This window comes from Mirounga leonina, unplaced genomic scaffold (assembly GCF_011800145.1).
Source record: "Mirounga leonina isolate KUSES-001 unplaced genomic scaffold, KU_Mleo_1.0 Mir_170, whole genome shotgun sequence".
In the NCBI taxonomy this organism is placed as follows: domain Eukaryota; kingdom Metazoa; phylum Chordata; class Mammalia; order Carnivora; family Phocidae; genus Mirounga; species Mirounga leonina.
Genome location: NW_023270433.1, coordinates 5,857,202 through 5,880,957, shown reverse-complemented (window position 1 = coordinate 5,880,957; position 23,756 = coordinate 5,857,202). Strand labels below are relative to the sequence as shown.

Below are 23,756 nucleotides of genomic sequence, written 5' to 3'. Positions count from 1 at the left end.
AGGCACAATAACCCGGATTTAGAATCATCACCGACCTTACTGAACATTTACTGTGTGCTAAGCTTTTTACGTGGATTATTTTGAGTGAGGCTTTACAACCAACTACCTGTGGGGTATGGCCTTTTAATACTCCCATTTTGCAGATGGGGAAACTGAGGCTCTGAGCAGCATACAATATGGGATCTTTTATGCCTGGCTCCTTTCACGGAGCATCATGTTTTCAAGGCTCATCTGTGTTGTTGCGTGTGTCCCCTCCTGGGGATGGCCGTGCTGACAGTTGGCAGATCCACTGTCAGGGGGCCCACAGTCCTTAGCACTCTGTCCCATGCCTGCATTTTTCCAGGCTTCCTCATGTTCACGGTGGATTTACTGTAACTTGTTTTCACGCTCTGTACTGTTGGGCGCTTGGAATGTTTCTGTGCTGTCACGCTCTGGCTTTCTCCCCAAGTGTCCTCAGGCTGACAGTCACACTGCCTAGCCCTGGGAAGAGCTCTGCCCTCTCCAGGCCTCAGTTTCCCTATTTGCAAAATGGACAGGTGGGATTAAACAGTCTAGAGCCCTGCCCTCAAAAGCCTGGAAGCCTGTAGTTCTAGGCCAAGGGGAAAGGGGATCTCCAGGAGGCCCTTGCCCAGAGAGGGTGTGTGTGTGTTGGTGGTAACTTCTGGCTCTTTCTCCCACCAGATGTGGAGTTGGGCTCTGCCTTTAGCCTCACTCCTTCTTCTGTCCCCCCTGCCTGGCCTGACCCATCTGTAATCCTACCCCCCACTCTGTCCCTTGTCCCCTCTCTCCCACCCTCTCCACTTGGCTGTCCGTCCATCAGCCATGGGCATCTGGTGCCTGCCGCCACCCATCACACACCCAAGGCCCAGCCTGACCAGAGACCCGGTACTGACTGAGGCCACCCTGCCCCTCTCTCCTGTCAGGACGGGCGGATCGAGTTCTCTGAGTTCATCCAGGCGCTGTCGGTGACCTCAAGGGGAACCCTGGATGAGAAGCTTCGGTGTAAGTCCTGTCCCTGGGTTCTGTCAGGCAGCCCCTGGCTGGGCCCAGGCTGGAGGGAGCCCAGATAACCGGGCCAGGTTGTGGGTCCAGGGCTGAGAGATGACCCAGATGTCCGGCCTTTCCAGGTCACAGGAGCTTCCCTGGGGGTGGCCGTGTAGGAGGAACACGGCTTACCGAGGCAGGGTGGACAGATGGGGTGGTCAACGGGTGTAGACGTGGGCCTTGGGTACTGTAGCCTTGCATTCTAAGACTCGGTTCCAGTGCTGCCTGCACCTCTTGGGAGGCCGCTGTTTTGATGTCTGGTCTCATCCATGCACTTACTCGTTCACTCAGCAGATATCCACGGGACACGGCCACAGTGCGCCCTGGCCCGGAGGCTGGGAAGCCGCGGGAGAATCAGATAGGCAGGTGCCCGCTGTCATGGCTGTCAGTCTAGCACGGGGACAGGATTTTGAAAAATCCCATAAAACTGCAGCCGAGGCGGGAAGGGTGGGTGGGCAGACAGGAGGGCAACTGGCTCTGTGAAGGGTCAGGAGCTGGCCCTGCGGGAGGCGGGAACAGCATGTGCGAGGCCCTAGGGCGGAGTGGGCAGGGGCAAAAGGACGTCTGGAGAGAGGGTGGAAGCAGTTGAACCAGAATTCACTGCTCTCTTGGGCCTTTATGTTGCATTGCATTGGCAACAAGAAAACAGTGCAGTTTCTTTTTCTTTTTCTTTCTTTCTTTCTTTTTTTTTTTTTGGAATAAAGGAGGATTTTGTTTATGTAAAAGCTACCCCCCCACCCCCATCCCGGGCATATTATTTTATTTTCTTAGTTGACCATAGCAGGAAGCTCCGTGATTGTGGGAGAGGAGTGGGTGGAGAGGAGGCGGAGACTGGGGAGGGCGGGGCGGGGGAGGGAGGCCATTAGGGGTTCCTCCTGCCCTCCCTCCCCCCCCACTCAACCCCAGCCCCTGCTCTACAGACCCAGAGACCCCTTCTTTTTACTTTTAGTTTCTTTTTTTTAAACCCCACTTGAAATGCACTCTGTGTGTGTCTGTCTGTCTCTCTGTCCATCCCTGTTTGTCCTGATGTGAATCCTCTGTGGATGAGTAATGGGGCTCCCCCGCATGCTGGGGGGGGGTCGGAGGGGCATGGCAGAGCCTGCCGGACCCTGCCCTGCGCTGGGGCTGACTCCGCCCCACTGCTTGATCACAGGGGCCTTCAAGCTCTACGATCTGGATAACGACGGCTACATCACCAGGAACGAGATGCTGGACATTGTGGACGCCATTTACCAGATGGTGGTGAGGCCTGGGCCCTATGGGGTAGGAGAGGCAGGGGGGGCGTCACGTTTGGGGACAGGGCCTGGTCGGCCCCGAGGGAGCCCGCTCGCGTAGCCGCTCTCCCGCCCGGGCTGAGAGTTGGCCAGGGGAGGGGTGGTCACTGCACATCTGCGAGGTGGGCAGTGGCTGTGGGGACAGAGTGTCCCAGAGCAGGAGGCAGAGAGGGCCAGGGTGGGGTGGGGAGTGGGAGGAAGAGCAGTCCGCATCTGGAACCCGCCCAGATCTGGGGGGCACGCTTTTGGCCAGGACCCCAAAGCCGGAGTGCCAGGAGCCTAGCGCCCACCTTGTCTTTCTCTGGCAGGGGAACACCGTGGAGCTCCCCGAGGAGGAAAACACCCCGGAGAAGAGGGTGGACCGCATCTTCGCCATGATGGACAAGGTGAGCCCGGGTGAGGCTGGTACTTGACCAGGGAGGTGAGGCGTGGGGGCCAGGCCCTGGGCCCCAGTGGGTGGGCCGCGCAGACCCTCCGAGATGCATAGATGTTCAGTGCAGGTCAGCAGCCATCCCTATCAAATGTCCAGAGCTTTAAGTGTAGCCAACACTTCTTCTTTCCCCAGCTAAATTCTTTTTTTTTTTTTTTTAAGATTTTATTTATTCATTCATTTGAGACACAGAGATACAGAGAGAGAGAGAGCAGGGGCGCCTGGGTGGCTCAGTCATTAAGCGTCTGCCTTTGGCTCAGGTCATGGTCCCGGGGTCCTGGGATCGAGCCCCGCATCGGACTCCCTGCTCCGCAGGAGGCCTGCTTCTCCCTCTCCCACTCTCCCTGCTTGTGTTCCCTCTCTCACTGTGTCTCTCTGTCAAATAAATAAATAAAATCTTTAAAAAAAAAAAAAAAAACAGCATGAGCCGGGGGAGAGGCAGAGGGAGAGGGAGAAGCAGGCTCCCTGCCGAGCCAGGAGCCCAATGTGGGGCTCAGTCCCCGGACCCTGGGATCATGACCTGAGCTGAAGGCAGACACTTAACCATCTGAGCGACCCAGGCGCCCCTCCCCAGCTAAATTCTTAACCGTTTTTACTTCTTGACCTGGACCCCTTTGACGTACTGGAGAAGTCTCTGGGCTTCTCAGAATAACGGTTTTCAGTGCATCAAATCAAATCCATAGGATCAAAAAGGAAGCTAATGATTTTGGAATACAGACATCAAAATATTTTTTAAAAAGAATTCGTGATAGAGCATTCTGTGAGCTTCTTTATGAATGCATTAAATAAAGAGGTGTAGTGGTGGGTGTCACCACCCCGCAGTTTCAAAGCAGTGACAAGCGTACGTGATGCCCGCACGTCATTGCCTATGACCCCCACGGTTGACACAGGTCCCAGGTGCAGCTGGTTCTCTTGGGCATTGTCACCTACCATCATTGTAGATGGAAAAGCTAAATTTCAGTTAGAAGTTAGCAAATAGAAAGACCTCGTTTTTTTCCCATCTAAGTTTACAGACCTGCTGCATTCTAGCCACAGATCCCAGGTTAAGAAATCCTTGTTTATATCAACCTTTTTTTTTAAAGTGAAATAAGTTTGTATTTATTGGAAATTTGATATAGTGATGGTAGGGCAGCCCAGTATCACTTGCCTTAAATCAAAGAACACAAATTACAGTGACAGTGGCCTTATTTTTTTTTTTTTAAGATTTTATTTATTTGACAGAGAATGAGTGAGAGCACAAGCAGGGGGAGAGGGAGAGGGAGAAGCGGGCTCCCCGCTGAGCAGGACCCTGGGATCATGACCTGAGCCAAAGGCAGACACTTAACTGGCTGAGCCACCCAGGCGCTCCTGACAGTGGGCTTATTAGTATGTCCTTGTTGGATCCAGGTGCTTGCCCTGAAAGCTTAGAGCCTGAGATCAGCACATGTCAGAGAGGCAGGGAAGACCTCTAGGTTCAGACTGCGCTGGTCTCTTGGCGTTGATCAAAAGATGCATCCACAGCGTGTGGAGCGAGGGATACTGACTTTGTCACGGGGCGGTTCGATGCTGTTTAATGCCAAGGCCACACGCTCCTTCAATCTCCCCGACTCATACGTCCCTTATTTAGGGAAACAGAGCCCACCACCCACCCAGACTGGTGTAAATTCTACTACCTTCCCCAGTGACTAGCCATGGGGCCCTAGGGAGGTGACCAAGCCTCAGTTTCCTTACCAGCAAAATGGGGATAAGAGCAGTGCCTCTTCTTAGGGCGGCCGTGAGGAGCCCCTGAGAGCAAGTGTGAGACGCGTAGCATCTTCAGGGCCCGCAGTGAGCCATCTCTCTGGGCCTTTTTTTTTTTTTTTTGGCTCTCACGGGTTTCCCTGAGAGATGCTCCAGAGGCAGGGATTCTGGCCCACATCACCACTACCCCGAGAGACCCACTCAAGCCCTTTTTCTTGAGCTCCACTGGGTCTCCTGGCGTCTGGTGTAGGCTGCTCCGTGAGTGGTTTAAATGCCCTTGCAAGAGTGACCCCAGAGAAATGCAGTGCGCTCTCAGCCCTTGGGGATTAACCACCATTTATGGGAATTCATTGCAGTGATAATGATAAGTATGGAGTTAGGGGTCCAGGGTCACGTACCCAAGGTCACCTTGCCAGGAAGTGCCTGGGTCTCTCTTGACGCCTGACTCCTCCTACCTAGCGAGGTGCGCTGCCTTCTTCCTGACCTAAATTTGGAAGCTCTCTCCGGGCCAGTCCTGGGATGGGCTTGGGGAGCAGGTGTCCAGGGTCCAGGCCAGAGGCCCCTATCCTAGGAGGCTTGTTGTCCCCCCACTTTCAGCTGCCTCTCTCTGCTTGCAGAACGCCGACGGGAAGCTGACCCTGCAGGAGTTCCAGGAAGGATCGAAGGCAGACCCCTCCATTGTGCAGGCGCTGTCCCTCTATGACGGGCTGGTATAGTCCAGGGCCCAGAGCCGGGGTGAGTGGAGGGGAACCTGGGGCCTGGGGTTGGGGGCAGGGGGGGGAAAGCCAGTCACAGGGCACCTAGGATTCGCTGGGTCTCCTGGCAGTCCTTGGGGTCTGCCCAGCTGGAGCCGAGCTGGTAGGAGGGCCTGGAGATAGGCTTCAAAACAGCTACAGCCTTTCTCCTTTTGTCATTTTTATATGCCCAGATTCGGCCCGAGAGTTTGCTTAAATAGAAGTTTCCCTGGATTGGAAACGCTTTGAAAAGCATAGTTGTCGGGGGACGGGGAGTGCACGCCCTCTGGGTGTGGCCCGTGGAAGACCTGAGTGAGCCCTCTGGCTCCCTTGTTCAGTAGCTCAGATATGGTTTCTCGTTTCCTCCAGTCGGGTTTGCTGGAAGTGCTGAGCCATAGAGCCAGGAGAGGCCTCTGTGGCCGGGAGAGGACTGCCTCCCTTTTTCTTCCTGATTCTCCCCTACCTCTTCTTTCTGCCTCCTCTCTGTTCTGTCCTCCGTGTTGTGTGCGAGGAATGGGGGTGTTGCCCCTGCCGAGGTCATTCTTGAACGTGCCTTCTGGTGGACGGATGATGCGTTCCCTTGGTGTGTATCTGAGGAAGATTGTGGGACCCAGGATATGTGTGTGTTCGGGTTCACTAGAGGCTACTCGAGTCTTCCCATGTGGCTCCCCCCCAATTTTAGACCCCACCAGCACTGCCTCAGAGTTCCATTTGCTCTACAGCCCGGACAACACTGGATGCTCTCTGTCTTTTACATTTTACACATTTTGGTGGGTGTGTCGTGACAGGGTATAATTTTAATTTACCTTTCTCCGGTGAGCATGGACGTCGGGTAGCTGGTCATATGTACGTCATCCTTTTGGGAAGTGCCGTCATAGTTATCTATTGCTGAATGCTAGGTTACCTCAAAACTGCCGCTGAAAAGAACAGACATCAGGAATTTGGGCACAGCTTAGCTGGGGGCCTTTGGCTTGAGGTCTCTCATGAGGATGTAGTCAAGCTGTCAGCAAGGTGACCAGCCATCCCTGTTTGCCCAGGACTGTCCCAGATTTTGCATGGAAAGTCTCAAGTTCTAGGAAACTCCTCAGCCTCAGGTAACCTGGATAACCCTCAGCTGCTGGCCAGGGCCGTGGTGTCATCTGAAGGTTTGGTGGGGGAGCACCCACTTCCAAGCTCGCTCATTTGAATCGGCAGCCTCGGTTCTCACTGTGGGGACTTTTGCACAGGGCTGCTGGCTTCCATCAGGGGGAGCTTCCTAAGAGGGAGGGAGAGCGAGAACCCGAGATGCAGGCGTCCATCTTCTCATAACCTAATCTTGGAAGTGACACCTCATCACTTTTTTTTCAGGAGTGCCTTGGCTACGTTAGGCTATGTGCATTTATATATAGATTTTAGAATGAATGTATCCATTTCTATACACACACGCACACATTGAGATTTTGATTGGGATTGAGTTGAATCTACAGTTCATTTTGGGGGAGAATTGGCATCTTTGTTGTGTGGAGTGTTCCAATCCATGAAAATGGTATATCCATTCATTTAGGTCTTTCAAATTTTTCCTCTAGGACATTTTATTGATTTCAGCTAAAAAGTCTTTTACATCTTATGATAGATTTATTCCTGGATATTCAGGTTTGTTTTTTTTAAATTGTATTTCCCGTTTATTTCTGGTTTCTAGAAATTCAGTTGGTTTTTGTTTATTGATGATATATCTAATGGTCCTACTAACGTCACTTATCAAATCTAAGAATCTACCTTCAATTCTTTGGGACTGTCTATGCTTTATTTCTTCCTCTCCTGTCCTTCAGCCATCTGTTTCTTTGTCCTGCTTCCTTGCACTGGCTGGGCCCTCCAGTGCAGTGTCACTTAGGAGTAGCGATGGTGAGCATTTTTGTCTCACTCTTGGTCTTGGGGGACAGCTTTCAATAATTCACTATTAGTGGGAAGCCTGGGTGGCTCAACGCGTTGAGCGTCTGCTTTCGGCCAAGGTCATGATCCCAGTGTCTTGGGATCGGGTCCTGCATAAGGCTCCTTGCTTGGCAGGGAGTCTGCTTCTCCCTCTCCCTGCTTGTGTTCTTTCTCTCTCTCTGATAGATAAATAAATAAAATCTTTTTAAAAAAAAGAATAATTCAGGGGCGCCTGGGTGGCTCAGTCGTTAAGCGTCTGCCTTTGGCTCAGGTCATGATCCCAGGGTCCTGGGATCGAGCCCCACATCGGGCTCCCTGCTCCGCAGGGAAGCCTGCTTCTCCCTCTCCCACTCCCCCTGCTTGTGTTTCCTCTCTCACTGTGTCTCTCTCTGTCAAATAAATAAAATCTTTAAAAAAATAATAATAATAATTCACTATTAGATTAGTTAAGTTATAATTAACTCAATAATTATCATTAGAATGTCTGGTATAGGTCTTCTGTTGATAGGTTTTATCAGATTTAGAAATTTCCTTTTCTAGGGCACCTGGGTGGCTCAGTTGGTTGAGCGACTGCCTTCGGCTCAGGTCATGATCCTGGAGTCCCGGGATCGAGTCCCGCATTGGGCTCCCTGCTCAGCAGGGAGTCTGCTTCTCCCTCTGACCTTCCTCCTTCTCATGCTCTCTGTCTCTCATTCTCTCTCTCTCAAATAAATAAATAAAATCTTTAAAGAAAAAAAAAAAAGAAATTTCCTTTTCTAGTTCACCAGGAGTTGTTTTTTATTTATGTTTATTTATTTTAAGTAATTGCTACACCCAACGTGGGGCTCATACTCACAACCCCGAGATCAAGAGTCCCAAGCTCTTCCAACTGAGCCATCCAGGGGCCCCTCCTAGGAGTTTTTTTTTTTTTTTAAGATTTATTTATTTATTTGACACAGAGAGAGAGACAGCAAGAGAGGGAACACAAGCAGGGCGAGTGGGAGAGGGAGAAGCAGACCTCCCGCCCAGCAGAGAGCCCAGTGCGGGGCCTGCCCCATCCCAGGACCCTGGGATCATGACCTGAGCCGAAGGCAGATGCTTAACGACTGAGCCACCCAGGTGCCCCCAGGAGTTGTTTTTTTAGAAAATCACGAAGAGTGTTGAGTTTTATAAAAAAAATTTTCTGCGTCTACCAGGATGCTTATATGACTTTTCTCCCTTTTGGGTGTTAACCTGATGAATAACGCTGATGGGTTTTTGAATGCTAAGCCTCCCTTGCACTCTTAGAATAAACTCTACTTTCACCATTGTGTGTTAGTGTTTTTATGTATCATCAGATTTGATTTGCTAATACTTTATTTTGGGGGCTTTTGCTATTCTTAAGTTTCTGTGAGGCTGCTTCTGTTGATGATTTTACACAAGAAATCCTTTTCCATTGAAGAGACCTTAGACAGTATGTTGAAACAGAACACAAGAAGTTTATTTTTAAAAACCTTCGTGTATAACCCAGATATAACCACTGTGAGCATTTTGGGTCCAGGGTGATTCAAAAAGAATCGAACACTCAGAAAAATAACTGGGTCACATGGGGGTATATAATCAAAACAGTTTCTAAAGAAACCATCATAGTTATTTCTCTGATCTTAGAAGCACTCGGCATGTGGCTCTGGGTCCCATGGTGCGTATTATGATCCATTGTCTCATTTCCCAGAGGCTTCTTTTGTGAATTACCACCAGTGGCCTCTTGTGACATGCTGCTTTGTCTCCCGCAGGCTGTGGAAAAAGTGGTACAAACATAGCTTCTTGATATATCCGCCTCCCAGAAAAACTCACTCAGTGTCACTAATTTCTTTATGGTGTGTGATTATTTTTCAATCACCCTAATTGTTTCTGCCTTACGGTTTTCTGTGAACACACATGTGTTTGTATTTCCTCAGCAACAATGAGTTCATAACCATATGTTGTTGGCTGTTGTTTTGTTTTTTTTTTATGATCAACTTATAGGAAACATTTATGTTTTCTTTTGGAGACTCAACACTAAGAGAAGAGGTTTTTTGTTTGTTTGTTTGTTTTTAGAGAAAGAGAAAGAGCACACACGAGCTGTGGGGAGGGGCAGAGGGAGAGGGAGAGAGAGAATCTCAAGCAGGCTCCACGCCCAGTGTGGAGCCCAATGCAGGGCTCGATTTCATGACCCCGAGATCAGGAGCTGCACCAAAATCAAGAGTCAGTTGCTTAACTGACTGAGCCACCCAGGCACCCCAAGAAAAAAGATTTTTAACGTGTTTTACCCAACTTGGCACAAAGTTCACATCATGCTGTGGCTGCACAGACTTTCCTTAACACCATGTATGGAGACACCCATCTGAACCTCACCAGCAACATGGCGGCCAAGAAGATGTTACTTTATTTCCATGACGAGCTTTTCAGACAACCTTTCTATAGCTCGTCCCCAAAATTGCCCTCTTCCTGTTCTCAGGCTTGTCCTAGAACCTACTGGATAGTAATTAGATCCAACTTGTGTTCCATCATTTTTGTGATTGATTTGCCTTCTCAGATTTCTGATGTATCCTAATTGTTCGATAAGTTACTGTTACATAATCCACTGAGCCACCCAGGAACTGAGGTCCTGCCTATTTTCTACATCAGTAAAAATGTGGTTCGACACCATCGTTTTTAATAGCTGCATGGTATTCTGTTGTATAGTTGGGCCATAATTTACCCAGTCCTGTGCTATGGGACACTTAGGCTGTTGGAAATCTTGAAGTGGGTTTTTAAAAAAAACTTCGTATTCACAAGCAGTGGTGGAAGGAATGGTGTAATCCCATTACTGACCATCCTCCTTCAGAATCACCAATTCGCTGCCAATCTTGTACTGTCTGTACCCTCCATATGCACCTTCGGAGTGGGTTAATTTGAAGCAAATTCAAGACATTCTATCATTTCATACATAAATATTTCAAAATGTATTCCTAAAAGATAACAATCTTTTACAAAATCCATAATAGTAGAAAAATCAGTACTAATGCCTTAATACCCCCCACCCTGCAGCTGGTACTCCCATTTCCTATTACCTCACGGGTTTTTGTTTATTGGAATCAAAATCTGAATAAATTCCACCTATTGCAATTGGTTGATAGGTCTCTCAAGTTTATTTTAATCTGTTTCCCCTTCCCTTTTTGGCTTGCTGTTTGTTGAGAAACACGTTCTGTAGAGTCTCCTCCATCTGCGGTTTGTGGATTGCGCCCCTGTGGTAGTTCTCACATGTTCTTTGGTTCCCTGTACTTCCGGGAAATGGGCAGTTAGATCTACAGGCTTGCCCAGCACTCAGTTTGGTCCACCTCGTCGAGAACACCTCCTAAGTGGGGCTGCCTGTGTCCACCAGGTAGCTCATGAGGTCGGGTGGTGATGACTGCTTCATTCATTCATTCTGTAGGTGACGTTCTAAAGCTGTCTGTCCTTCTTTGTTTGTGGCTCGGTTGCTTCTACACAGGGAACTTTCCCCTCGTCAACTATTTTGTTACTCTAAAACCTAGTTTTTAATTGGAAAGGCAGGATAGATACTCAATTCTTCCTCCGTTGCAGTTTTCAAAATGAGTTGGATTCTAATATCCTTTTGAGGTGACCAATAGCTTTTTTTTTTTTTAAACATATAATCATGAATTTATGGATTTAAATGCATTTGGTGAGTTTCATCATGTTTGCGGTTTTCACCATGACACTGCGGATCGTAAGGGTTCACAGACTGCCACAGAAGGCAAAGCATGTGATGAGAAACTCAGCCAAGCGCCCCAGGGTTGGCATGGGGACGGAAGGCTGAGAGGACACAGTCCTCTCCCTGGGTGACTCTTCCCCCCATCTGCACTGCGGTGGCCACGCAAACTCTGGTCCCGTGGGGCCTTCCTACTCCTCCAGGGCCACCGCCACGTAGCTTCTGACTGACCCAGATGATGCTTTCAGGTCATCTCACACAGATCTGGGAAATGGCCTCTTTTGGATCCGACACCTTCGCCCGTGCAGTTGGGGGAGCAGGGACATGGGATTTAAGCGGAGCAGGTTATGGGAAGGATCTGTGGATGGCGCAGATGCCAACAGACAGGACGGTCCTCCATGCCTTTTTTCCAAAATATATCAAGGCGAAATTCACCTAACATAAAATCAATCACTTTGTTTTTAAAAATTTCTTAAAAAAATATTTATTTATTTTAAGGAGGCTCTACACCCATCATGGGGCTTGAACTCATGACCCTGAGATCAAGAGTCGCAAGCTTCTAGTGACTGAGCCAGCAGGGCGCCCCGTCCCAAAGGGGAAGGGTGGGTTCCAATGAACCATTTTCAAGTGAACAATTCAGCGGCATTTTGTACATTCGCAACGATGTGCAACCACCACCTCTGTCTAGTTTCAAAACATCTGTATCCCTCCAAAATCAAATGCCAAATCCACTACACAGTTTCTCCCCATCCCCCCTGCAACTAAGCCCCCAGCAGCCCCAGCCTGCCTTCTGCCTCTGTGGATTTGCCTATCTGGGACATTTCGTAGAAGTGAAATCTGTGGCCTTTTTTGTCTGGGTCCTTTCACTCAGCGCAGTGTTTCCCAGGTCCATCCACGTTGTAGCGCTTGTCAGGACTTCGTTCCTTCTTACGGCTGAGTCGTGCTCCGCTGTATGGACAGAGAACATTTTGTTCATCCACTCATCCATTGGTGGACATCTGGGTTTCCACCTTTTGACAACTGTGAACAGTGCTGCCATGAACGTGGGTGTCCGTGGCTTCGAGTCCCGATTTTCAGTTCTTTGGGGTGTATCCCTAGGAGTGGGAGTGCTGGATCCTGTGGTAACTCTGTGTTTAACTTTTTGAGGAACCACCAGACAGTTTTCCACGCAGCTGCACCATTTTACCTACGCCAGCAAGAGTTGGGGGTCCCGGGCTCGCCACACGCCCACCAACACTTGTTTGCCTGTGTTCTGAGGAGAGCCACCCTAGTGGGTGTGAAGTGGTGTCTTAGTGTGGTTTTTCTTTGCGCTTCCCTGATGACTCGTCCCGTTGAGCCTGTTGGCCATGCCGTGCCAACTCAGTGGTTGCCCATCACGTGATGCTCTGGCTGCATCCTGTATATCCACCCAGCTCCCTGTTAGTGGACACTGAGTTGCTCCCTCCCTTTTTATTTTGCTATTATAGATGATTTTACTGAGGCAAACCCCTTCTTTCTTTCTTTCTTTCTTTCTTTTTTTTTAAGATTTTATTTATTTATTTGACAGAAAGAGAGGGAGAGAGAGAGCATGAGCAGGGGGAGCGGCAGGCAGAGGCAGAGGGAGAAGCAGACTCCCCACTGAGCAGGGAGCCCGATGCGGGGTTCGATCCCAGGACCCCAGGACCATGACCTGAACCGAAGGCAGACGCTTCACCAACTGCGCCACCCAGGCGCCCCCACCTGATTTATTTCTTAAGGATGAATACTAAGCAGCAAATGGGTGGATCAGAGGGTATGCACATTGAATTTTAGGACTTCTGACAGAATGCCACCCTGCGCCCTCACTGACTCTCCCGCCAGCCCTGTAGGGGTGCGTCCCTGGCAGCCAGCTCTGCACCTGTCTCACCTCCTTGTGTCTTCCAGATGCCTGGGAACCACTCACCTCCTCCCGTGCCATGAGGCCACCTCCGCCCCAACACCACCCTCCTGTGTCCACCCAGCCTTTCTCCGCATCCATACCCAGCCGGGCTGCCCTGGAACCACGAGGCCCGGCTCTCCTCCCCCCAGCCCTGCACCCACGACCGCGTGAAGCCACCGGCTCCAATTGCCAACCACCTCTGCTTGTCCAGAAACCAACACGAAACGGAAAAGGCTCTAGCCCTCTGCAAAACCAAGGCCTCGGCTGCTTCGCAGGCAGCCTCTGGGTCCCTCCCGCTCTCCCGCGCGTGTGCTTTTGTTTTTTTATTTCAAACAAACATTGAAAAAGAAAAAAACAAAACAAAACTGCCTTCTGTCCTAGAAGGTACAGACTGACAGATGGGGAGAAAGCTACCGTTGACCTCAGAGAACACTGCCTCCCGCCTCGGCCGTCCTTCGGCAGCCGGAGAGGCCACGGAAGTCACAGCCTCGGCCACGGTGCGCTCGGGGTGTCAGGGGGGCCCACCTGATTAACCTTATTTGCCGTCCCTTCCTCGAGCAGCGAAACCACCTGCGTGGCTAGGATGATTCATGATGATGATGATGATGATTTTTTTGTGATCACAGTATTGTGCTTTTTGTGGGGAAAGTGAGTTTTTTTTATACATATATAATTGATATCTTTTATTTATTGGTTGTTAACTGTTGCTGCTGCCTCGTGTGTCCAAAGCTCCCAGGGATGCGGGGCCTACCGTTTACATGTGCACGCCCTCGCCCACCTGCCCACCTGCGCTTGGGAGGATGGTGGCCTGCAGCGGCCAAGAAGCCAAAAAACTTTCTCTCTCTCTCTCTCTCTCTCTTTTTTTTTTTCCAGATACTGTGCTCGATGTTTGGAGAGGGGGAAGAGTGGGTTTCTTAAATGGCTAATGCACTGTTTTCCCCCCACCCCCAGCCCAAATGCCTCCTCTTGAACCCCTTTTCTCTGCTTCCTGTCCACACCCCCCATCCTGTGTCTTCCTCTGGGTCCACAGCATCTTTTCTGAGGACAAACAGGGGATATCTTTTGGTTTCTCAACTCTTGCTTTGGTGTTTGCAGCAGCATGGAGCCTGGGAGCCAACAAGGGGGGACTGGGTACATTAGGAAAGGGGAGGAGGGCCCTCTTTGCAAGCAGGTGAGCAGAGGAAGGGCTCCTTCTCCCTCCGTGGTGGATTTTGAAAACTGTCGCTCAGTTCTCTCCCGCTTGCTTTTCTGCCTGCCGGTCTGCCTTGTCCAGTAGACCACAGAGCATCCTCCTTCCCTTCCCTCTCTCAGCTCAGATGCTGGGAGGGCGGGCGGGAGGGAAGGGGCACAGGCAATCCCATTCGGTAGTGGCTGCTCCTAGAGGCTATGGCCCACATGCGCTCATAGGAAGCTTCTGACCCCACCTGCCACCGAGACAGGCTGGCCCTGGAACTGCCACCAGGAAAGTCAGATGACCTTGGACCAGAGGCCAGGAACCTGCAGCTGGCTCTGCTCTGTGATTGTGGGCAGGCCCCAGGCCTCTCTGGGCCCCAGCTATCCCAGCTGCAGAACCAGGAAGCTTGGGCTTCTTGAACCGGAAGGTCCGCTTCCATGCTGACACTGTACAATCATAAGGCTGGGTCTTTTACAGTTTATGATTCTGCGGTCTGTGGCTAAGTTTGCCAGACCCCAACAGACACGAGATCTGTTTGAGTCACTATTTTGTCTCTTGGCACAAGTCTTTGGGGACATGGCAGCTGCTGGTTGTGTTGCGTGGGGTCAGATGACCTACCTGGTTCTCTCTGCAGTTCTTCCTGGTCCCTCCTGGACTCTTGAACTGTCTTTTTGGCCCAGAACTAGTCCTCATGGAAGGAAGGCTTCTGGTATGGGAGGCAGCCTCCCAGACTACCTAGGGCCCGGCCTGACTCTAGAATTCCTGCTTCTCTGCAAAGTCAGCAGCCTGTCCTCTCCCTGCTTACTCCAGCCCCAGGAGAGGAAAAGCTGGCCCTTGGTTCTCACTTTGAATTGTCCTTGGTCTTCACTTTGCACTTTCCCAGGAGGCCAGAGCGACTACTAATTAACCCAGAGCACGGCTCTGCCAGCGTGGGGCTTGCATGTCCGTTCCCGCTGGCTGGACTGCTCAGCCAGTCCCTGACTCCCTTCTTGCTCAGCAGAGCCCGTGGCTGTCCCCCACCTCTACTGTAAGCCCCAGATTCCGCGGGTACTGGGAGCGCTTTGATCTTCACAGGTGACTTTGCAGGTTGGGCCCCTCAAGGCCCCTGCAGTCACCTTCCTGCTCAGGCCACTGGCTCAGGAGCCCCAGGACTCCCCCTCCCAATCCTGGCTCTGACCTAGGACCCTCGGGCAGGAGATTGACTTGGTGGCTTGGGGCTGGAGGAGGGGAGAGGGGGGCCCTTCCCCATGTCACATTACTTCTCTGGCTTCTGCCTGAGCCTCGATTTGCGTCTCTGGCCCAGTGGGGAGGAGCTGTCGAGCACCCCATGCTAAAGGCATCATCTCGGTAAGGGACTTGCGGCTCAGAATCATCTAGGCTTATGCGTGTGGATTCCCCCCGCCCCCTCCCTCCCCAGCTCGGGCATCAATTCCCAGGCGTCTATGAGCTTCTGCCCACGAGGCCTTCCTTCCACCTTCTTGCCCTCTGACCTTTTGGTATGGAGCCACGGGTGTGGCTTTTGGCCTTAGCAGGCGTCCTGTGGCCCCGTGGCTCAGGCGCACCTTGGGTCCATGCCCGGGGACAGCCCAGAGCTGCCGGAAGGGCCAGCCCTCTTCCTGGCGGGGTGCTGGACTTTGGCCGTTTGTGCCCGAGGTTGCCGGGCAGGGACAGTTCTGTCTCCTCCTCTCACCAGGCCTCTAGATCTGGAATCCTGAGCAGCTGTGGGCCTCTGTCCCCAGCAGCGATTTCCACCCGAGGCCCAGGCCGGTCACATGCTGCTCTCTGGGGGTTCCAGACCCACCGGATGCCAGGCTCTCCGTCCCTCCGCCGACCCTTCTCTCCTCGTCCCCTGGCCCAGGAGCAGCGGCCCTTGCCTCTTCCTCACGGCGTCCGCTCCCCACTCTGTGTTGATGGCACTGAGGAGAAGCCAAAGTTCCCGACATTTGACCAGGCAACGTTTTGAGTAACGTCGAGGCAAACGTGCGTGTCCTCCTTTCCCCAGAAATGCTTTTCAGTTTGACAGCCAACCTCCTAGACGACAGGCACACCTGGGCTTTCGGGAACCTGCCTTTTCTCTGAGGGGAGGAAGGTTGGGGGGGCCTTGGCCCCCCGGGAGAGGCAGCCTCTGTCTGGAGCTAAGCCCCACTGCGCGCCCAGCGCAAAGCTACCCGGTTCTCGGCGCAGCCTCGCCTCCGCGTCTGGCGATCCAAGGGGACGCCGGCGCGCCCCCTGGTGGCGGGGAGCTGGAAAGGCATGTGGGGGCGCCCCACAGGCCAAACAGGAGCTTGGAGGGGGCAGCGGGAGGCGGGGGAGTGGAGGAGGGGGCTCCGATCTCACCCGGGCTCTGGGCCCCAGCCCCGCATTTTTGGCAGCGTGTCTCCCAGATGCCCCTCTTCTAGGTCTGCCCCCTCCCCTCCCCCCGGGATAGCAAGTTAATTAAGTTAATTAGCATAAGGGCACAGTGATGGGAAGCCTTGCCCTCTATCCATTTTTTTAATATCTGCGGAATAAACCCAATGGTTGATTTTTGACTGAATAAAAGGCTTTTGTTGAATAAACAGCTGGTCCCATCTTCTGTCTTGGCATCTAGGCTCAGGCTCTCGACTGGCCGGAACTGGGACAAACACAGAATCCCCCTCCTCCCCCGCCCCTGCCCCTCGCCCCTCAGCACACTTGCGTTTTCCCTACGTCTTTGCAGGGGCCCGGGCTCCACGGAGGGCCACACGCTCCCAGTCCGACTCCGTGACCGGCTTTCTCTGAGACTGGGGGCGGGTCGCTCCTGCTCAGTTCCTCTGTCCCTCAGATGGGAGCAGGTGTCTGCTCGGCCCCCCTCACAGGGCCAAGTGAGGAGCGGAGAGCGGGCGTGAGCGTAGGGGTCAGAGCACCTTGCAGAGGTGGGAGGCCAGTGGGGCGGTTTCAGTTGTCGGGATGCCCTGACCCGCTGTCTGCCACTTGGTAAAGGAATTTGGGCAACTCTTAACCAAAAAAAAAAAAAAAAAAAAAGGAAAGTGCAATGTTTCCTGGCTATGGTTGTTTTCTTTCCGTTTGCCTTTCCAACCCCCCCACCCCAAGCCTCTTTTTGGGGTGCTGTCCTGTCTGAATCCGCTGGTTTGTGTCTCTGGGGAAGAAGCAGGCCCTTGCCCTGTGGTGCAGGTGGGGGAGCGGGAGGCCCCAGGGTGGACAAGGGCCATCTAGTGCGCCCAGGCCTCCTCTCGTGCTCCTGATGTATGTCTTCCATGTCATGCCAATTAAACACGCTTCCTGACTTGTCCTCGCCTCCCTTGTGTGGACCTGTTGCTTTGTCTGTTTCTGTTCTTTTTCATTTCATTTTTAGGCTTCTTTCTCCTCCTGTGACACCGTTTCTCTTGCTTTGGGTGTTGTCTGCCCAGGGTCCCCAAGACAGACTGTGCAAAATGAGAGCCTTGGGCGTAATGATTAAACCAGAACATTTCAGGGAGTGTGGTGGGAAGCCGAGAGTTCGCCAGGGTGAGCCCCCCACCCCCTGTCGCACTCCCAGCCAGCATGTCTGTTCCTGCCTCTGTCATCTCCTGGGGGGTCTCTAAGGGGTTTCTCTAAAGGTTTTAAATGGTGCGAAAACAAGACTAGGAGGCTGGACTAGTTCTTCTCAAAGGGGGGATGTGTGTCAGGACCACCCGGAGGGCCAGCCTTGCTCCCAGAGTTGCTGATTAGCTAGCTCCAGGCTGGGCCTCCGGATTGGCTTTTCTAACAAGTTCGCAGGCCATGCTGATGCTGCTGGGCCGGGACCCCATGTGGAGAACCCCTGGTGAGCTGTTCCCACTGCAGGCGTCCAGTTGGGTCCTAGAGAGGAGTCCTGCCTCCGTTTGCCCAGGGGGCTCAGGCTAATCATCCGCCCGGGGGAGCTCTCAGGCACCCTGTGATGTGGCAGTTGGTGGGGCTGCCCTCTGCCGTGGTCCCCTCGGCCTGGAACCTGGGCTCTTGGGGGGCCTCCCCTTCCCCTCCGGTCAAGTAACCAGGTGTTTCCTCGACACACCTGGGCCCTCAACGTGCTGGGTGTTTGGGACAAGGAGGAATGAGAGGAGGGGATGGTCCTTGCTCTCCGGAGCTTGCTGAGGAAACAGTAGTTTGGAGAACAATTAAAGGTGATGTTGCAACAAGAGTGTAACTACTCGTTAGAAATAGACTGTTGCTCTTGGCCGAAGGCTCTTGAAAAACGTGTACATGGATGAGGCCCAACGGTCAACCTTAGAATGAGCCGCCACCTGCAAAAACAGGTCATGTTTCGGAGTGGCTTTTGTGAAAGGAATCATCAGACCAACACCGCCTGCCAAACCAAGCTGGAGGGCCCAACCTGACTTCCACTTTGGGGCTAAAGCAGCTGCTGAGAAGGGGCACCCAAAGATGGCACCCTCCGGGGCCATGATGGGCACCCTGCAGAGTGCCTTGCCCTGGCAGGGTCTGGAGTAAAGGCTAGAACTCCTCTAGACACATGGTAGCAAATCAAAGGCCGTGTGGGAAGGCAGTGTAGGGTGGTGGGTAGGGACACAGGTTCCAGAATCAGACCTGGTTCCCAGCCAGGCTCCACCACTTGACTTTGGGCGTGCATTCTAACTGACTGGGTTTTCTGGCAAAAATGTGGACCCCCAATTAGAGGCAGATGATGGCCCCACAGACATGCCCCCCCCATACACATACACACCCCAACAACCTTGCCACCAGACGGAATGTTATAAGAAAAGCAGGTCTTAGTCTGCCAAATGTCCAAACATTTACTAGCAAGCAGGTACAAAGGATCCATACACCTGTACCTATCTGTCCAAGGAGTGGGGGGACCAGTACCCCAGGGCTCTGCCCCAGAGCACAGCTCTAGAAGTCTCAGGCTGCTGAACTCACTCCTGGGAATCTCTGTAGCCAACCACTTATCCGACGACCTCACACTTCTAAGAAAAGGGATTTCTAACAGCCCTTTGCTAATGAACGTACCGTGGCGTCAATTTTAATAACAGCACGTATTTAAAATGCTAATGTGATACCTTCTGGAGAGCAGATTCCTAACTAGGGTATCTCAGATATTAAGGGACTGTCCCTGAGGTGGAGACTGGAGGTAATTTACATGCACACCCTCAGTTCCACCAAAGCTTTGAAAGTAAATAAGTGCGTGGGGGCATCGCTCTCTGGGACGACCAGGATCTGGCTCAAAGGGCTGAGGTGGGGGTAGCTGGGGCAATGTTTCCAGCACCTGGTGAGCTCACAGTGGGTGTTAGCTGTTGCTGGAGTTGGCTCCTGTCCTAGGCAGCCTGGGGAGGCATCTGCAGGGACAAGGTTCAGAGCGCCTGCTGCACGTGCTCTGGGGGCTAATGAGGCATAGTCCCTTGCTCTGGGTCAGGCTGAGGCCCGGCCTACCCTGGGCAGCTTACTGTGGGGTGAAGCCCAGTGGAGGCAGAGACCTGGCCTCTAATTCTCCATCTGGGCCACCTGATTTTCCAGGATGCCTCTAACTGGCTGTCATTTCCTGGGTGTGATAGCACGGATGAACGCCCCCCCCCCCCCAGGGTGGCCCCATTTCTCCCCACTGAGAGCCTTCCACCATATCCCCTTACTCTGCCAAACCCCAAACTCATGTCTGCATGTTAGAAAGTATCTCACCAATTCTTCTTCCCTAGAGCCCAACTCAGACGTCACCAGGCATAGAGAAGAGGAGGAAAAGAGAGCGATGGGCAGTGGGGGCAGGGGGTGGGGAATGAGATGCTGACCCCTGCTCTGCTGTGGCTGCCTCCTTCCTGCCATCTTTTGGGGAGGGCCTACGCAGGGTGCATCCCATGGCAACAGAGCCTGGCTCACATTTAAGGACAGAAACTTTATACCTTCCAGGTTCCCTGGTCTGGAGGAGCCTGGTCAGGGCAGTGGCCATGGAAAAGGGCTTTAAGGCCACCTGAGTGCAGGAAAGACGAGCCCACATAGGTATGATAGGGCCTTCTACTTGTTCTCAGATCTCTTGATTCCTTTTAGCAGTACATGGGGCTGCATGGAATTAAAGGACTACATTTCCCAGCCTCCCTTGTAACTGAGTGTGGCCACATGACTCAGTTCTGGCCAATGGGGTGAGAGAGATGAGCACAACTCCTCTTTCACATCCCCTTGCCCTGAGGCTGGACCAAGGACTCAGAAACAAGCCTTCCAGGAACCAGGGCCCCTGACCCCGTGGAGCTGCCACACCAGCCCTGGGCCATTTACACAGGGACTGTTAGGAGGAAGAGAAACACACTTCTATCTTGATTAAGCCACGTTGGGTCTCTGTGTCAACAGCCAAATTTATATTCTACCTAATATACTGAGCAATCCGCTGGGTCGTTTTATTTTTTCATTATTTTTTTAAGCAATCTCTACACCCAATGTGGGGCTTGAACTTGCAACCCCAAGATCAAGTCACATGCTCTACCAACTGAGCCGGCCAGGTGCCCGTGGGTCCTTTTAAATGGTTGGACACCACCTACAAATGTTTGCCTCTGAACTCTCAATTTATGCCAAAGTGATTTAATAAAAACTGCACAGCGCACTGTGTCCCTCACGTCACCTCTTCTCACTCACAGCTTCCATTTGCCTCTTCCTTTCCCACTGTGTCCTCCTCCACAGGCTCAGGGACTAAGGATTCCAGTGGGGAGGGCTCCCTGGGGCAGGGCTTTCTTTTGCTGAAGGACTAGGGATGGGGGTGCAGAGGCCACAGGGGGTCTGGGGGGGGGCCCTGCAAGACTAGGTTAGGTGGGTCTTCGCTGGGATACCACAGTGAGAGTGCTGGGCAGGCTGGCCTCATGTTGGGGGGCCTGGGAAGGGGGAGGATGACGGGACCAGAACTCCTCACAGTCTTCAAATTCCCATCTCAGAAATTGTGCCTTTTCCTCCAGAGACCTGAAATAAAGTCATTGCATAAGCAGATCTTAGAATTAACAAATGTGATGAAGCATAAACCAGCATTGTTCAGAGAGGAGGAGGAATGGGTGGGAATTGTCATCTGGCCGAGGGTGTGTTCTATTTTAGTCATCGGTCTGTTGGTTGCCCCAGAGGTGAGGCGAAGTCTTTGTGATATTGTGGAAGGGCCGCATTAATTTTCGAGGATTCTGAAGACCCAATTAATATATGTCAAAAGGCCTTCCTCCTTTAGAAGGAGCATATTTGTGCAAGGTCAGAGGCCAGAGCTGAGACCTGGGGGAGAAGGTACAGTGCGCCAGCCTTTGGAGGAGAAGGGTGGGGAGCTCCCTGTCCCTAGGAGGGAATCATCATGGTCATCAGGGAAAATCTGCAGCCCACTTTGAGATTCAGAGTCACCAAAGCTCATGTATCAAATAAACTAGCCCAATGCTGGGTTTTCGAAGCGATTTCTAGGCAACAGCCTAAAGCTAACTGGAGTCCTTCACCAGCTTCTACAGGGATGAATGAGTCTGATACATGAACTGTAGGGGAGGAAAAATTTTCCCTCCTACTCTTCCAGATTCTGTGGCTGGTCCAAGAATTAAATTGACATAAGACAGCTGAATGGGAAAATCCAAATTTAATTGCATACGTACGCATGGGAGTTACAAAAAGATATTACTCGTAAAGAGGCCAGATGATTTACTTATGTGCCATCCTGAGCTCAGGAGAGGGGTAGGGGCTTGGGGCTTCTAGGTGGGGAGGAAGCAATACACAGAAAGATGAGAGGAAGAAATATATAGGAAACAAAGTTTTGCCTGGCTTTGCAGATAAGTCTCTCAGGTGAAAAAAAAACCAAAACATCTCTGCAATAGCTCTCTTCCTGGTACAGGTACCTTTTTTAATGGAAATGTCTTTTATAAATGTAGATTTCCCTTCTACACTGTTTCTAGAACTTCTCCTGCATCTGTTGTTTCTCAAAAATAACCAGCTCAAAATAATCCCGATGCCAAAAGAGGCATATTTTTGGGGGGCATATTCTGCTACCCTTCAGTATGCTGGGGGGTCACAAGGTCAGGCTTGGGCCACAGCCTCTGATGAACGTGCTGGTGGTTCAAGAAGGAGAACGCACCCATAGAAGGTCATGAACACCAGCCATAGATGGGCAGTGCCCACCAAGTGACCCAGTATGGGGCCCACCTGCAGTCACCAGGGGCCCTCCTGAATGAGCCCCTCCTGGGCTGGCCTTGAAGAATGACAGGATCTCAGTGAGTGAGGAGGAGGGAAGGGCATCCCAGGCAGGAAACAGCAGGTGCAAAAGTGCAGAGGTTGGATTATAGGAAATAGACAAACTGGGGGGCGGGGGGGGGGGGCGGGCAGAGAAGGCAAATGGAGCTAATCATAGCTGCCTGTATGCCAGTGGAACGTCACATTTTTCTAGGATATGAATCCACACAGAAAGACGAGATACAGGCCACTTCCAGGGAGCTGGCACCAACACAGGCCAGGGTGGTCTGAACTTACCACCCTGCGCCCTCTCTCTGTGCTTCTTGGGACCAAGCAGAAAGGCTCTTCTCTGTAACTCACCCATTGTAACTGTCAGCAAAGTGATCATAACAATATTGAGCCTGGTAATGATCACCATTAACACTGCACTTACTGGGTGCTGGGTTCACATGCATTATCTCGTTTACTCCTTATGGCAGCGCCCCCTTGAGGCCAGTCCTAGAATTAGCACAGACAAGGGTGCTGAGGCCCAGAGGGGAAGTACTTGTCCAATCTTACAGTCTGTAAGGGGCTTCCAGGCTCCGATCCAACTGTCCTTGGTCAGAAGAAGGGGGCTGGGGGAGGTAGCTTCTGTTGAGTCCAGATCTGGGCAGTGGTTGTTCACCATTGTTCTCTCCCAAGTGCCTTGTGCTCAGGGAGGTAAGGTCTACCAAGGAAGGGGCCTGGCCAACTGGGGCCCATCAGAGGGACACTCAGCATTGGAGGGAGAAGAGGCTCAGAGGCAGGTTGGGGGAGGCAAGGGGACAGGGGCAGGCGCTGGGCACAGGGAAGAGGGTCCTGTTCACAACCTACTTGGGGCTGGGAGCATGGGACCCTGAGGGTGCCCCAGCCCTAGAGCCCCATCTGCCTGGGCAGCCAATAAGGCATGAAGTTGGGAGGTGGGGCGCACAGGGATGGAGGCAGCAAACCTGAACAGGGTCCCAGGGCCCATCCTGGGCAGGACTGGAGCTATAAAATGGGGTTGATCAGGAGATTCACCTTGCCAAACGTTGTCATGAGCATCAGCTGACAGGGAACAGGGAGCATCTGGGCTGGCTCTCAGCCCCTCCTCATCCCTGTCTCTGCCGCCACCACACCTGTGTGCTGTCCTCTCACACCCAGTGGAGTAACTCCTGTCCTTGTGTCCATTTTCAGATGAGGAAACCTAGTCCCAGAGAGGTTCAGTGACTTGCCTGGGGTCACACAGTGAATAAATGGGAGAATTGGGATCTGAGGCCAGGCTTCCTGGACCCAAAGCCATAACCACCACTATGACCCATCACCTTTGGCCTGGGGTTCTCTCTCTTGGGTCACCTAGAACTGGCACTTCCCAGATTCTGGAATTTTCCACCAGGCCATGGGGTTAACTCCTCATGAGGAAACGTAATCTTCTTGATGCAAAGACAAGTCACACCCTCGGGTTTCTAGAACTGCTGGCCCCCAGTTGGGTGTCTGTGGCTGACTTCTGGCCTCTGCCTGCTCTGGACTCTCCAGAAAGCAAGGGAGGCAATGACTGAGTACTCCCGCGACCTCTGTCCTCACCCTCCTGACCACTCTTTGGACAAGGCAGGAGAAGGGGTTTCTTCCACAAAAAGGGGTCTGATCAACCTCCCAGTGGCCTGGGGAGACCTAATTCTGGGGGCAGGGCGGGGCCTGGGAAAGACTGCTCCCCTCGCACTTTTGGCTGGATTCAAGGCATCTCCAAGCAACCCCACTTGCTGTACCATCTGGCTGTAA

General features: G+C 52.2%; 1 protein-coding gene across 1 annotated transcript in view; it reads left to right on the top strand.

Annotated features, from left to right (window-relative positions):
- NCS1 (neuronal calcium sensor 1) overlaps nucleotides 1–16,426 on the top strand; it is a 52,314-nt gene extending 35,888 nt beyond the window's left edge. The window contains exons 4-8 of the mRNA XM_035015615.1: nucleotides 924–1,002; nucleotides 2,198–2,286; nucleotides 2,627–2,704; nucleotides 5,085–5,202; nucleotides 12,700–16,426. Coding sequence (XP_034871506.1) covers nucleotides 924–1,002; nucleotides 2,198–2,286; nucleotides 2,627–2,704; nucleotides 5,085–5,183 — 345 coding nt within the window. The 3' untranslated portion in view covers nucleotides 5,184–5,202; nucleotides 12,700–16,426. The remainder of the gene's footprint in view (nucleotides 1–923; nucleotides 1,003–2,197; nucleotides 2,287–2,626; nucleotides 2,705–5,084; nucleotides 5,203–12,699) is intronic.
- The last annotated feature ends 7,330 nt before the right edge of the window (nucleotides 16,427–23,756 follow it).